The following is a 15,699-nucleotide window of genomic DNA, read 5'->3' as shown; positions in this document are numbered from 1 at the left end:
GCAAAGAGTGCAAATCAATGGTAACAGATCTGACTGGGGGGGTGTTACGAGTAGGGTCCCACAAGGTTCGGTATTAGGTCCACTTTTATTTATTATTTATATTAATGACTTAGATACAGGAATTAGTAGTGATGTCAGTAAGTTTGCAGATGATACCAAGATCGGTAGAGTAATTGAGTCGGATCAGGACGCTAGTATTCTCCAGGGTGAACTAAACAGATTGTATGACTGGGCGGATAAATGGCAGATGGAGTTCAATGTAGGGAAGTGCAGTATTCTGAGTGTAGGTAGGAATAACCCCTCTCATAACTATTGCTTAAATGACACTCTCATAAGCAGGTCTGAGTGCGAGAGGGGTTTAGGGGTCTTAATGAGCTCTGATCTCCGTCCAAGGGCACAATGCATTCAAGCTAGAAATCGAGCAAATAGGGTACTGGGATTTATTTCAAGGAGCGTAAGCAATAGAAGAGCCGAAGTCTTCCCCAAACTATATTTAGCATTAGTTAGACCTCATCTTGACTATGCGGTTCAGTTCTGGTCACCTTACTATAGAATGGATATCAAAATGTAAGAATCGGTGCAGAAGAGGATGACTAAGATTATTCAGGGGTTGAGAAACTTGCCATACAAGGAAAGACTCAAACAGTTAAACTTGAATTCTTTAGAAAGGCGAAGGGTGCGTGGAGACATGATCGAGGTTTATAAATTGATGAAGGGCTTTAATAAGGGAGATATTCATAAGGTTTTGTTGGTAAGAGAACCGGGTAGGACACGAAGTAATGGGTTTAAACTGGATAAATTCAGATTCAACAGGGACATAGGCAAAAATTGGTTTACTAACAGGGTAGTGGATGCGTGGAATAGGCTTATCAGTCATGTGGTGAGTGCCAATAAAACTGTCACATTCAAAAACAGATTAGATAAATTCATGGACAGCGATATTATGAGGGGATAGATACACGGGAGCTTAGGTTTAAAGGAGCTGCCTTTTACAGGCCTACCGGCCTCTTGCAGACTCCTACGTTCGTATGTTCTTATGTTCTTAGTACCAGATCCAGCAGATTGTTTTCTCTTGTCGGTTGAGTTACAACTTGAGTGAGGAACGAATCCTCCTTAATTTATTGATCTCCAGTCAAATGTCCCCAGTCAATGTTAGGGCAATTAAAATCCCCATTTATTATTGCTTATTTGCTTTGTGTTAGAGAGTGAAGATCTTCGTACAGGGCATTGTCGTCGGCTGCCTGTTGTTTTGGGGGCCTGTATACGGTCGCAAGTGTTAGTTTCTTATTATTCGCAGTTATGTCTCTGTTATATTCTCTGCGTCCTGTTTGTCTATTTTTATGGCTGGGAACGTACTTTTTACGTAGCAAATTACTCCTCCTCCTTTCTTGTGCTTTTGATGATTGTGGAAGCTTTCATACCCGGGGAATGACAGATCGGATACTAGATGACAGAGTTGGCCCAAGTCTCTGTGATGGCTACCACATCTGATTTCTCTGTTGCAATATCCGCCCTAATCTCGTTCTTTTTGGGTATTAAACTTCGTGCATTTGTGTACAAAACAAATGTGACTCATGTTTTGGCCGCGACGAATTGTATCAGTCCGCACCGACGGTACAGGTTGGTTGGTCAAGGGCGGCCTTTGCTCAGCCCTCACCTGCAGTTTTTGGAAAGGCTTTTCGAAAAGCTTTTAACTGCCTCGTCCAGAAGCCTCCCGAAACGCGCCGAACCAACCCCATTCGGGTGGAGGCCATCGTCACGAAACAAATCTGGGCGCTCAAGGAAGTGATGCCAGCCGTTTGTTAACGCTGCGCCTTCGTCGTCACAAATTTCCTTCAAATTTGTATTGATGTTGCACGCTTTGCTGTTGAAACCGGCGTAAGCTCTGATTCTAGGTAGAATTCCAGAGACAGTGACGTGAGGGGACTTTGTCTTGTATTGCCGAATGACTTGACGGTATTTTGATAGTAGGGTCTGAGGTTGAGTAGACTGAACGTCGTTTGTCCCCGCGTGAATCAGATAAACTGTGTCTTCCTTCGCGCTTTCCGTGACAGCATCGACAGCTGATGTAATGTCCAGTTTGGCTCCCGGAATGCAATAGCGCCTCCGCGTCTCTGTATCGCGGCCGCATAATTCAATGAGTTGACCTCTAACCAGCGAGTCCCCAACAAGTCTAACAAATGTTTTCAGCTTGTCTGTGCTCCGAAACTGCGTCTGATCTACGCAGACCACAGCAGGAAGAATGGTCTTGCGGCGTCTGATGGACGAGCAGTGAGCAGTGGGAGGGAGGCGACTGGAGGTGGAAGCGTTAAGAGGGTTGGCAGAGAGGGGGAGTCGAGGGAAGAGGAGGAAAAGGTGGTAGGGGGAGTAGTGGTTGATCAGGGGGGAGTAGAGAAGGAGTAGGAGGAAGGGGTGGAAGAGGAAAGGAAGGAAGAGGGAGGGGAGTAGGAAGAGTATGTCGACCTGGTGGTGGTGATGGTGGCATGAGTGGGGGAGGGGATGGGGGTGATGGCAGCGGTGGTGGTGGTAGTGCAGGGAGGGGAAGTCCCCGTGAGGTTCTGTTGGGAGCAGATGGGAAGGCAACAGTTCCGGCGCAGACAGCAGTGAGTGAAGACCCTCTCTCCTCACTGCTGCTCTCCCTGACTTGCCCCTGCAGACGGCCCGGTTGAGCTTTCAGCTCCCGCCTCTGCTATGGCGGCAAGAAGGAAGCGGCCCACGGAGTCCGCTCCTGACGACGGGGACGGATGGACCCGCGTGCAGAGCAAGCGGGCCCGAAGGAGGACGCTTCACGAGGACGGCGGGGAGGACCGATCGAGCGGACCCCTGCCGGAGTGGAGGCTGGTGTCTTCGGACTTCAGCACCCACTACCAGGCCATTCGGTGGATGGAGGACGAGCGGAAGCTGCGACTCCGGGTGACGGTCTCCGCGCGGGGACTTCTCATCCGTGCGTGGGACTGGGACCACGCCACCACCCTGGACGAGATTGCTGCAGGACGAACCCGCGGCATTACCCTGGAGAAGAAGGAGGCGGCGGTGAAGGGTATCCTGCTTGGGTACCCTACCCACCTCCCACTGGACCCGGTGTTGGCGCACCCCTGCGTTGCAGCTGCAGTGAGGTGCCACTACAACGCCGGCCACGGACGACGCCTGCCCACCCGGAGCGTGCAGCTGACGCTGCGGGGACGTGTCCCCGCCTCGCTGGACCTCGGTTGCTGGGGACGTTTCACCTGCCGCCGCTACGTGCCGGAGCCTGTGCGCTGTTACAAGTGCCAGGCCTTCGGCCACAGGCAGCGGCAGTGTACGAGGACAGAGGAGCTGTGCGGAGTGTGCAGCAGGGACCACGCCACGAGGGACTGCGTTCGCCGTCTTCGCGAAGGTGTGGCGCGCCCGGTGGCTGTGTGCCCGAACTGCGGTTCCGGGCACCATGCCTGGAACCGCAGGTGCCCCGCTCGGCTCTGCAGAATCCCGGGTGCCAAGCTGCGGAGGACGACGTCTTCGGCGGACCCGGCAGCAGCGCGGCCTATGCAGCCGCCCACGGAGGAGAGGACGACACCCCACGTAGAAGGACGGAAGAGGAGGCGCCGCAGACGGAGGAGGAGGACGGGACCCACGGAGCAGAGCGTCCCGACACCAAAGTCTCCCGCTAGGGAGATGGAGGTGGACCCACCACGTCTGACGAGGACGGAGACGGCAGCGGCGACAGCCGAGGTGACACCCCCAGTAGTGTCCCCGGAGGTACCCGCAAACAAGAAAAAGAGGACCAGGGACCAGACACCTGAGACGAGGGACGCGCCGACGACTACGGAGGAGCCAGCACACCGCGAGGCCCCCGGTAGCTGCCAGGCGACCCAGACCCCACGGATCTACACCTTCAGTGAGGGCGAGCTGGTGGATCTTCTGATCCGCTACGAGCACCTCACTGAGCAAGAAGAGGAGGCCAGGTTCGAGAGGATCCCGCACGAGACAGCCCTCCCCTTAGTGAGGAGGACACTCCGTGAAGGGAAGCCGCTCCCTGCCTCCATCTGCACGGCCCGCCCACTGGGTAACCCCCCACGCCACTTCGACCACAAGCAGGAGGTTGAGTGGGCGACGTATGAGGAAGAAGACGTCTCGGAGGACGAGGTCGACGTCGGAGGCGTGGACGAAGACCTCTTCCTGAATGCAGACAGGGACCTCACCGACGAGGAGCTCGCAAGCTACTACGCCGGTGACCTGTGATTAAAAAGACATTTCCCCCACGTGTAATTTTTGATAGATTTGTACCAAGTGTAGTATATGTACAGTACATCGGGCAGGCTGCTTGTTTAGAGCCTGCTTTGGTAACTGATTATTTTTGTAATTTTTCATGTTTATTTTTTCTATATGTCTTATGTAAAGGTTACCAATAAACTATTAAAGCAAAAGCAAGATGGGAAGGGAGGTGGTTGGGGTAGGGAGGAGGGGGGGGGGGTAGGAAGGGAGGTGGGAGTTGTAGGGCGGGCGGAGGCGCGTACAGGCTCTGATGGAAGGGTGGGGAAGGAGGAGGCGGCAGGAAGGAGCGGGTAGGAGGAAGAGGCGTGAAGGTGGGAGGAGGTGGAGGCTCGGAGATGGGAGGAGAAAGTGGAGGAGGAGGAGGTATGTGGTGGGGTCAGAATTGCAGAATACGTGGTTGTGGACTCATAATGAAGGCAGAGGAAGCGCGGGATATGATATAACAATTTCCTGTAACAAGGCATTTGAGCGTTTCAAGTCCCCATTTGTCGAGTGAAGTGCTTGTATACGGACAAGACACAATATTTACATTTAGACTGGCTTATTTATAAGTGCAGTGCGACAAATTTCTGTGAACAATTACTGCAGATGAAATATTTGGACGGCATGGTTACGTTGAGTTTACAATAGAAAGAAACTTTGACAGACAAGATGTATTTAGAGTCGCGGTAGTAGTCCTTTATCTATTTTCTTTTTAATTGTTTATATTTATTTAATTATTTATGGAACTGTTGACGCTATGTTACTTTGCTGACCAAGCTATTATTGAATTGAGCGCAGTTTAGTCTGTTCTCGAAACGAGTAAATTTCTGTGAGCGGGTGGTTTGTGTGGGCGCAGGTGTGTTCCCAGGGCAGGTGCGGCGGCGCGCGGTAACCAGTGTTTCAGGGGAAATTCCAATCTACTCTCAGGGGAATACTTTTCTCGGCGTCACGGCGTGGGCTGTAGCTTGTTCTTTGTTTGTCTGTACACACGTGGCTTGAACTAAGTACCGTGCAGCAGGCAACAGGTGAAAAGTCAAAGCAAGTCTGCCACTGTGTTCTGTGTGAGATTATGTAGATGTGTTCAAGCAAATGACTACTAGGAGATAAATGCTACAATTATACGGAGTCAAAGTAACGACCTCGTGTTCAGGAGGACGCGAGTTCAATCCCCGCCCGGTGCCACCAAGCTGGGATTTTTCAGCCGCCGCCGAGTGGCTTAAAACTACCCACATGCTGTCCAGAAGACCACCTATCAACCCGGACTCTAGATTCTAGGATCAAAGATGAGCTCTGGGAGGGCAGCATGAGCCAATGCAAGATGGCGCCACTATAAACACTCGCCTGCGCCAGAACGGGCTGGGCCGACCATCAGGACCTACCGGAAAGAAGCCTTGGACTGACCATCAGGATCCACCGGGAAGAAGCCTACCGGCGCAATAGGCTGCAATGTAAAAAAAAAAAAAAAAACTGTGGTTTCGAAAAACACAGCAAGTATAAACGTCGTCTTGTGGAGTCGGTCGGTTACTGCACTATTAAAAGACCCATGGAAGACGATAAACATTGATGAATAACAGAGAGTGGGTTATAGGACAGAGACATTGTGTGAGTGTGCATGTTTTACTTCCGCCTATGACGCCGGTAAACTATCTTGGCGTGGCCTAGTAGTCGGCCCCAGCCCGTTAGGGCGCAGGCAAGTACATTATAGTGGCGCCATCCTGCTTAGCTAATGCTGTCCCCCGGAGCTCATTATTGATCTTTTTTTGGGATAACCTATAGCCTATAATAGTCTTTGATCACTTGGCGATAACTGAAAATCGTCAGCTTACAGCAGCGGGCTGAACTCGAACCCGGATCCTCCAGAACGCAACGCCCGCACTTTGGCCATTCAGCAACCGCTTTCCCGTGTGAGTGTGTGTGTGTGTGTGTGTGTGTGTGTGTGTGTGAATGAGAGAGAGAGAGAGAGAGAGAGAGAGAGAGAGAGAGAGAGAGAGAGAGAGAGAGAGAGAGAGAGAGAGAGAGAGAGAGAGAGAGAGAGAGAGAGAGAATGCGCCTTTTTAATATTCAAGCTGTTTTATGTTGCTGCTAACATAATACTTTTAATCAGCTATAATCAATATTCTTTCACTCTTCTGCAACTTGCCCGGTGAAGTTTGATTTATTTTATATTTTACATTTTTTTTTTTATCTGATAGTGTTATTTCATACACTTTGGTTATAATGTTCGAATTATAGTTATTTCATGTTATTTCATTCACCTGCTTCCCTCACCTCTCTCTCCTAACTCCACCGTGGATTGTTACTCTCAAAATATATATACGTATATATATATATATATATATATATATATATATATATATATATATATAAATATATATATATATATATATATATATATATGTGTGTGTGTGTGTGTGTGTGTGTGTGTGTGTGTGTGTGTGTGTGTAATTCACCTCTTGGTCTGCTGCGGGTCTCTCTCGAGACAGACAGCCGTTCCCCTACGGAAGAGCACAGAGCTCATAGTACCGATCTTTGGGTAGGACTGAGACCACTCACACACAACACACCGCGACAACGAGGTCACAACTTCTTGCCTTACGTCGCGTACCTACTCACTGCTAGGTGAACAGGGGCTACACGTGAAAGAAGATAAACCCAACTTATCTTCACCCGGCCGGGGAGTCGAACCCCGGTCCTTCCGGTTGTGAGGCAGACGCTCTATCCACTGAGCTACCGGCCCGTGAGTGTGTGTGTGTGTGTGTGTGTGTGTGTGTGTGTGTGTGTGTGTGTGTGTGTGTGTGTGTGTTACTATTTCCTTTTTTTACCATCTTTGTTTCCTTCACATCCTTTCATCCCTATTCCTACTTTACAATTAAAAACACAAGAACGTAATAAATCTGCAAGAGGCCTCCCTCCCTCCTAACCTCACTATCCATGAATTTATCCAACCTCTTCTTGAATTTATCTACGGTATTGGCACCCACAACATGACTTCCAAGCCTGTTCCACTCATCCACCACTCTTGGTAAACCAATTCTTGCCTGTCTTTTTTAATCTGAATTCATCTAACTTAAAACCACTGCTACTTTTTAAAGACCTTTATTAGAATCCCTACTCGTTTTCTTTATTTCAATCACTCTTTCCCCTTCGTTTGATCCTTCTTTTCCCCATCTACTGGTGTATTGGTGTACTTTGTCCCTCTATCTTCACCATCACTCTTACCTCACCATTCCTCTTCATCACAGACCTACCTGGCCCATCCCTTTCCACCTCCGCCTCACTTTTTCATCCCTAGTTATCCCCATCTTACCCTCCTCATTGTTGTCTTACCCTCACTATTGCTGTCTTACGGTCCCCATCCCGCTTCATTCCTGTTATCCTTTTCCCCCCGGCCATCCCTGACGCACACCTCCCCGCCCCTCGCCAAGACGTGTTCATGTGCACCACGGGTTTCCTCGTTGGGGTGCGCATGAGGATGGAACAGCCGTGGGAGGCCGAGAAGGACAAGTCTGCCGCCAGCAACCTCGCCATGGAATGTGAAAACGGCGAGAGGATGATCGGGGACGGCACGGACAGGGGGCGCTGGGGCGAGTGGCAGCGCTGCCCCCGGGGTGAGTGTGTCCTCGTGTGCGTTTTTGTTTTTGTTGTTATTGTTGGCGGGACGGACAGGGGACGTTGGGGCGACTGGCAGCGGTGCCTCCGCTGTGTATTGTTGTTTGGTTGGGTTGGATGTGTTGTTGTTGTTGTTGCTGTACCCGTAGGATGCAGGGTGACCGGTTGGCAGCGGTGTCCGAAGGAAGTGTGAGTATGCCCTTGTGCTTGTTGTTGCTCTTGTGTTGGAATGGCCGCAGTGTTCCTACGGTGTGTCTGTCCCCTCACGTTTGATTCTATTGTAATATAAGAAATAGCATTACTTTCGGTATCTTACACTAAAAGAGGCGAGCCCAAGCATGGTATTGTATTTTTTTTTAACAGGCAGACAATGCTCTGTATGCTTCAGGCCACTGCTATAGGTAAATATACTAATACAGAACACTTAGCGGTATAGCTGTTAGTGAGGCTTTTTCATGAAATGGTCCTTCGAAGCACGCAGCAGCGACGGCAAAACAGCCACAAAGAGCACAGAACGGCACGCAAAAGACTGCACTCAGCAAGGCCGAGCACCACTTCACCACGGCGGCGCTAGAAGTAGTAGTAATAGTAGTAGTAGTAGTATAAGTAGTAATGGTGGTGTTATATGTTAAGTATTAACATCAATTTTCATCGTCACACTCATCGTCTTCACCTTCACTCACCTGTCAGTCTAACCGTCACTGGCTTCACCATAACACCCACGTTTACCAATATTCCTGTGCCATTATCATCATCACCGTCTAAACCTTCATCCATGCCTAAACATCACCGTCATGCACGAATCATCACCATCTCTGCCTTCATTTAAGCCTGATCACCACCATCCAAGTACCATCACCATCATCAGCACCGTCCTCCCCACCTTTACTGTTGTAATCTGCACGGTCAGGTAGCGCCATCTGCGGCCTGGCGACGCAGGTGCAGCTGCCTCAACACATCTTCGACGATGACGTGTCCCTCGTGTCAGCGGCCTTCTACTGCTGCTCGGTGTGAGGATTGCCGGGGCAGCGGGAGTCACCACTCGAAGGATCACAATTGGAAAGGGAATCAGCATTGTAAAGGAGTTCACCGCTCTAAAGGGTCAACTTTGTGAGTTTCAGCAGCAGCAGCAGCAGCAGTAGTAGTAGTAGTAGTAGTAGTAGTAGTAGTAGTAGTAGAAGTAGTAGTAGTAGTGGTAGTAGTAGTAGCAGTAGTAGTAGTAGCAGCAGCAGTAGTAGTAGTAGTAGTAGTAGAAGTTGTTGTTGTTGTAGTAGTAGTAGCAGTGGTGACGGTGGTGATGCTAACAGCAGGTAGCATGGATTGAAACATTAAATATTTGTATACAGTCATATTGTTTTGTGTAATAAAACATCTAAAATAATCCTGCTGATATTACTGTTGGTGATGTGAATTTATTTATTATTTGAAAGTCTTAATCATGTACATCACGCGTATCGCGCTGATCTTCATCAAAAGTTTGTGTATACCCATCCTTTTATTTTCCTATGGTGTTCTTATATTTACATAGGTATGTCTTGTTTAATTCGGATGTATTTATCTGTGAGTGTCACACGTCAACAGCCTCAAGGGTCGAGGGATCGGCGAGTACACTAAACGAGGCGGCGAGGAGAGGAAGAGGAAGCGGCTTGTGTTATGTAGATTTATCTTGTTTACTGTGATAACCTGTTCAGGTTTAATAATCATGCAATGGGCATGCCAGTGTTTTATCAGCGACCTCTCCGTCACACACTACACTTAGGAGCGGTGCACTTTGCTAGGTGCCGCAACATGCTGTGCCCATCGTAGAAGTGCTATGCACGATGCAACAGCGTGTCGAAACAACACTGTTGTTCACAGTACAGCGGTGAGCTATGCACGGTGCAGTGGTGCACTGTGTACATAGTGGTGCGTCGCCCCTCTACCGAGAGAGAGAGAGAGAGAGAGAGAGAGAGAGAGAGAGAGAGAGAGAGAGAGAGAGAGAGAGAGAGAGAGAGAGAGAGAGAGAGAGAGAGAGAGAGAGAGAGAGAGAGAGAGAGAGAGAGAGAGAGAGAGAGAGAGATATTTACATAGATTTCAGACCACAGAGACCGTATGGTCCAGACTAGGTGGTCTTTCTTTTAACCTAAGTGAAATCCTATTAAATTTAATGTTTAATGCCACAAGACACTGCATTTCGACTTCAGGAAGCAGAAGGAAGTGGAGGTCGAGGTTGTTTTTTTTATGAATCAATCGTTCTGCCCTGGAGTTTATTCCATTCTCGCCCTACAACGTTGCTGAAGAAATCTTTGGTGCAATCAAAATTTATTTGTTTACACTTAAGTTTTGTGCCTTTTTTCTCGTTCGGAAAAAGCGCCATCGACGAGAAACAATTCAGATTTGTCCAAATTCGTAAAACCATTGAGTATTTTGAAACATTCGATCAGTTTTCCTCGGATTCAACGTTTCTCAAGGGAGAACATCTTAAGGGATGAGAGCCTTTAAAGCATCGTACGGTTTGTTACTCATGGAAGATATCATCTTTATTGTCCTACGTTGCACACCTTCAAATCTTGCAATTTCCTTTGCGTCTTGGGGGAGACCAAAACTGTATCGCATATTCTAAATGAGGTCTGACTAAACTATCGTACGGCGAAGGTAACACATTTTTATTCTTGAACGAGAAGTTTATCTTAATGAAGCGCAACATTCCGTTCGCTTTGTTTGCTGCGTCATTGCATTGATGTGAGAATTTGAGATTCCATGCGATTTTAACTCCCAGGTCCTTGGCACACTGAACGCTTGTGTTTAACGCCATGCATTTCATAATCTAACCTCTTATTTTTTGTAGCAATTTTGAGAGCCTGACACTTATCTATATCAAGGGGCATCACCCATATATTGGACCAAATTGAAATTTTATGCAAATCTTCTTGGATGTTTTGTCTGTCTTCGTCAGTGAGGACCTAATTACCAATCTTTGAGTCTTCAGAAAATTTACTAATGAATACTGATGTGAAGACACGTGGAGAGAGAGAGAGAGAGAGAGAGAGAGAGAGAGAGAGAGAGAGAGAGAGAGAGAGAGAGAGAGAGAGAGAGAGAGAGAGAGAGAGAGAGAGAGAGAGAGAGAGAGAGAGAGAGAGAGAGAGAGAGAGGGGGGGGGGGGGGGTTACGTTGAGGAGTATACACAAGGAGAGGAAGATGGAGAGGACAGAGAGCGGGAATGGCGAGGTAATGGGACCATTTAAGACAGAGAGAGAGGGGGAGGACCATGGCTGACTCATCCACTGGAAATTGCAGGCAAGGGTTTGTTTTACTTATGTTGCATTTAGTTGGTGAAACACACACTATATTTTTTAATGCTGTCCAGTTACTACTGCATTGTGCTGCTCAACACTGGGAACATGCATTCTGCGGTATATGTAAACAAATCGGCTTTTCCTGCAGCGTCTGTGAATGGCTCGCGGCGGGTGTGAACTAAAGGAGGGACTCAAGTAGAATGGAAAAACGCACGCAATATGTTGTTTGGAAATTTTCTTCGTGTTCTTTGTTTCCTTATCTGTTGTTGTTCGTGATGTGGATAACTTTATTTCATCCCGAACCACAAACATCCTCCTTTTCCTCCTCTTTCTTCCTTATCTAACACCCATTCCTTTCTTCCCTTTTCCCTGCACCCCCGTCCTTCCCTCCCTCACCATAAACTCCTTCTCCACCATTCTCATGCAACCTTCTCTCCATAGCCCCCACCTCTTCCTTCCCTCTCCTTCCTTCCCCTGTTATACACCTCACGCCACCTCTCCCTCTCCGGGTGTGAAGAGACTCCACCATGAAGATCGTTGGGGTGGGAAGGAGGTTCACTCTCACTCCACCTTCACTTCCACCTCTTCCCCCCCCTCCTAGCCCCTCCCTACCCTTTCTCCACCTCCGCCGCGAGTCTTGATCCTGAGCGTCCAGATGGTGAGTATGAAAGAAGGAAGGGAAGGGAAAGGATGGGAGGGATTTTAAAGGAACCATATGCTGTTAAAAGAGATGCCATGAAAGGTAAACTGCGCTAAGGCAAGGGAAGGGTACGTGAAGGGAAGGGAAGGGATTGAACACTTGGGGAAGGAGGTAGGGGGAAGATGGTGGGAAGGAGAGGAAGCAAAGATAAGTATGTTCAAGAATATTTGATTGGAAAATAAATAAAAAAAAAACTGGAAAGGAAAGGACGGGAATGGAATATAATAACAATAAAGGAATAGAAAACCAGGCAAGAAAATGATACACTGATAAAATAGAAGATACAAAATTTACGATAAGGGAATGGAAAGGAAGAAAGAAGTGTAGGAAGGAGAGAAGGGGTGGAGAAAAGAGGAAAGTGAGAGGAAAGGAAAGTGAAGGAAAGGAAAAGAGGAAAGGAAAGGAAGGAACCAGGGGAAAAAGGGGAGGAAATAAAAGGGAAAGGAAAGCATTCAATGGGAAGGAAAGGGAAAGATTATTAGCTTGAGCGTGATATTTTGAAAACGAAGGAAAGGGACTGGAGGGTTGGGAAAAGTCAAGTTAGGTGAAGGTATGAAAAGGTTTAATTATTGTGTTACTCAGGTGTGTAACGTGTGTGACGGGGCGGCTCGGGTGGCAAAGTGTGAGGAAAGGGTAAGGGATTTAATGAACGAGTAGCAAGGGCGGATAAATTAGAGAGGAGGAGATGAGTTGAAAGAAAACTACAGGAAATGTAAACAATAGAACATAAGAACATAAGAACATAGGAGTCTACAAGAGGCCGGTAAGCCTTTACAAGGCAGTTCCTCTAAACCTAAGCTCCTGTGTAGCTCCCGTGTATCTAACCCCACCTAATATCGCTGTCCATGAATTAATCCAATCTATTTTAGAATGTGACAATTGTATTGGCACTCACCACATGACTGCTAAGCCTATTCCACTCATCCACCACCCTGTTAGTAAACCAATTTTTGCCTATGTCCCTGTTGAATCTGAATTTATCCAGTTTAAACCCATTACTTCGTGTCCTACCCGGTTCTCTTACCAACAAAACCTTATGAATGTTTCCCTTATTAAAGCCCTTCATCCATTTACAAACCTCTATCATGTCTCCACGCACACTTCGCCTTTCTAGAGAATTCAAGTTTAACTGTTTGAGTCTTTCCTCGTATGGCAAGTTTCTCACCACTGAATCATCTTAGTCATCCTCCTCTGCACCGATTCTAACATTTTGATATCCATTCTATAGTAAGGTGATCAGAACTGAACCGCATAGTCAAGATGAGGTCTAACTAATGCTAAATATAGTTTGAGGAAGATTTCGGCGCTTCTGTTGCTTACGCTCCTTGAAATAAATCCCAGTACCCTATTTGCTCGATTTCTAGCTTGAATGCATTGTTCCCTTTGGACGGAGATCAGAGCTCACTAAGACCCCTAAATCCCTCTTGCACCCAGACCTGCTTATGAGAGTGTCATTTAACCAATAGTTATGAGAGGGGTTGTTCCTACCTACACTCAGAATACTGCACTTCCCTACATTGAACTCCATCTGCCATTTATCCGCCCAGTCATACAATCTGTTTAGTTCACCCTGGAGAATACTAGCTTCCTGATCCGACTCAATTACTCTACCGATCTTGGTATCATCTGCAAACTTACTGACATCACTACTAATTCCTGTATCTGAGTCACTGATATAAATAATAAACAAAAGTGGACCTATTATTGAACCTTGTGGGACCCCACTCGTAACACATCTCCAGTCAGATCTTTTACCACTGATTTGCACTCTTTGCTTCCTATTGCTAAGCCACGCCTTGACCCGGTTCAAAACTTTACCCTCTACTCCGTAAGCCTGTAATTTAAGCAACAGTCGTTGGTGAGGAACTTTGTCAAACGCTTTACTAAAATCAAGATAGATTACATCATTATTTTCATCTCTGTCTACCGCCTCAAATACTTTATTGTAGAAGGACAAGAGATTGGTGAGGCATGACCTACCTTTAGTGAACCCATGCTGCGAGTCGTGAATTAAGCTATATTTCTCTAGATGCTCCCGAATGTTCCTGGCTATTATGGACTCCAGCATCTTGCCTATAACTGATGTTAAGCTAATTGGGCGATAGTTTGAAGCAGCTGACCTGTCCCCCTTTTTGAAAATCGGCGTCACATTAGCTACTTTCCATAGGCTTGGTACATAACCAGTATTTACCGACATCTTAAAGATGTCGGTTAGTGGGTCACTGAGTACATCACCTAATTTCTTTAATACCCTCGTAAATATCCCGTGAGGACATGGCGAGTTGTTCTTCTTAAGCTTATCTATCTCATCCTGAACTACTTGCCTGGTAATGATTATATCCCTCAATTTATCGCCATCATCGCCCTCGTACACCTGAACCCTTTCCGGAATAGTCGTTCGATCCTCTAGTGTGAATACTGAAAGGAAGTAGTCGTTCAACAATGTGCTCATATTTTCGTAATTTTCTACTAGCTCCCCTATATGCATATGTATATGCATATAAATATGTATATACATATAAATATGGGTAGATAAATGGATAAATAGATATATTGATAGAGAAAAAGATAGATAAATAGTTAGAGGGAGAGAGGGAGGAAAGAGAGAAAAATCTTGGGGAATGCAGTACAAATAAAGGAGAAATCCAATATGCCAAGCCAAGTCAGAAAGATATACATCCTAAGCAAACATGAGGCAGGGTCTAGTGGCTTGCACACAACACACAGCCAGCTGCGCGTTGCCGCGGCCGTCAGTTCCGTCTCCTTGGTGTCTGGAAATGTGGAGAATATTAGTTAGTTTCGTACATATCTTTAGGAAAATGGAAAGCATTTGATATTATGAATGAATACATGAACGATTTTTTTTTCTTTTTTTTTTACAGAAAAGGAGACAGGTCAAGAGCATGAAAAAAAAAACAATAATGAAAAAAAAAAAGACCGCTACTTACTGCTCCTGAATATAGTACAGAGTAGTGGCCAAAAAGAGAGGTTACTTTCGAGAGGAGAGGTGTCCTGTTACCCTCCTCTTGAAAGAGTTCAAGTCGTAGGGAGGAGGAAATACAGATGAAGGAAGATTGTTCCAGAGTTACCAGCGTGAGGGATGAAAGAGTGAAGATGCTGGTTAACTCTTGCGTAAGGGGTTTGGGCAGTATAGGGATGAGCTTGATTAGAAAGTCGTGTGAGGCGAGGCCGCGGGAGGGGGGGAGGCATGCAGTTAGTAAGATCAGAAGAGCAGTCAGCGTGAAAATAGCGATAGAAGATAGAGAGGCAACATCGCGACGGAATTTAAGAGGTAGAAGACTATCAGTAAGAGGGGAACTGATAAGACGAAGAGCTTTAGACTCCACTCTGTCCAATAGAGCTGTGTGAGTAGAGCCCCCCCACACGTGAGATGCATACTCCATACGAAGGCGGACAAGGCCCCTGTATATGGATAGCAACTGTGCGGGGGAGAAGAACTGGAGGAGACGATACAGAAAGCCCAACCTCAGGAGGCTGATTTAGTGAGAGAGGAGATGTGAAGTTTCCAGTTAAGATTTTGAGTTAAGGATAGACCGAAGATATTTAGTGTTGAAGAGAGTGACAGCTCAGCTAAGTGTTGTCAGAGAATAGGGGATAGATGTTTGGAAGAGTGTGTCGAGTTGATAGTTGATAGTTTTTGAAGCATTTAAGGACACAAGGTTTCTTCTACCCAAATCGGAAATGATAGCAAGGTATGAGGTTAAGCGTTCTGCAGCCTCCAGCCTGGAGTCATGTACTTCCTGCTGGGATGGTATTCTACTGAAAGAAGTAGAGCAGTAATGCAGAGTGGAATCGTCGGCGTATGAGTGGACAGGACAGTTTGTTATGTTAAGAAGATCATTGATGAATAACAGGAAGAGA

At 46.9% G+C, this 15,699-nt stretch overlaps 1 protein-coding gene across 1 annotated transcript in view; it reads left to right on the top strand.

Annotated features, from left to right (window-relative positions):
- Positions 1 to 9,130, top strand: part of LOC127006411 (vitelline membrane outer layer protein 1-like) — a 17,433-nt gene extending 8,303 nt beyond the window's left edge. Inside the window, exons 4-5 of the mRNA XM_050876366.1 lie at positions 7,659 to 7,841; positions 8,753 to 9,130. Of these exons, the coding sequence (XP_050732323.1) occupies positions 7,659 to 7,841; positions 8,753 to 8,856 (287 nt within the window). The 3' untranslated portion in view covers positions 8,857 to 9,130. The remainder of the gene's footprint in view (positions 1 to 7,658; positions 7,842 to 8,752) is intronic.
- Positions 9,131 to 15,699: the final 6,569 nt, after the last annotated feature.

This window comes from Eriocheir sinensis, chromosome 32, assembly GCF_024679095.1.
Source record: "Eriocheir sinensis breed Jianghai 21 chromosome 32, ASM2467909v1, whole genome shotgun sequence".
NCBI lineage: Eukaryota > Metazoa > Arthropoda > Malacostraca > Decapoda > Varunidae > Eriocheir > Eriocheir sinensis.
Note: the sequence above shows the minus strand (reverse complement) of the source record. Positions and strands in the feature narration are given on the sequence as shown.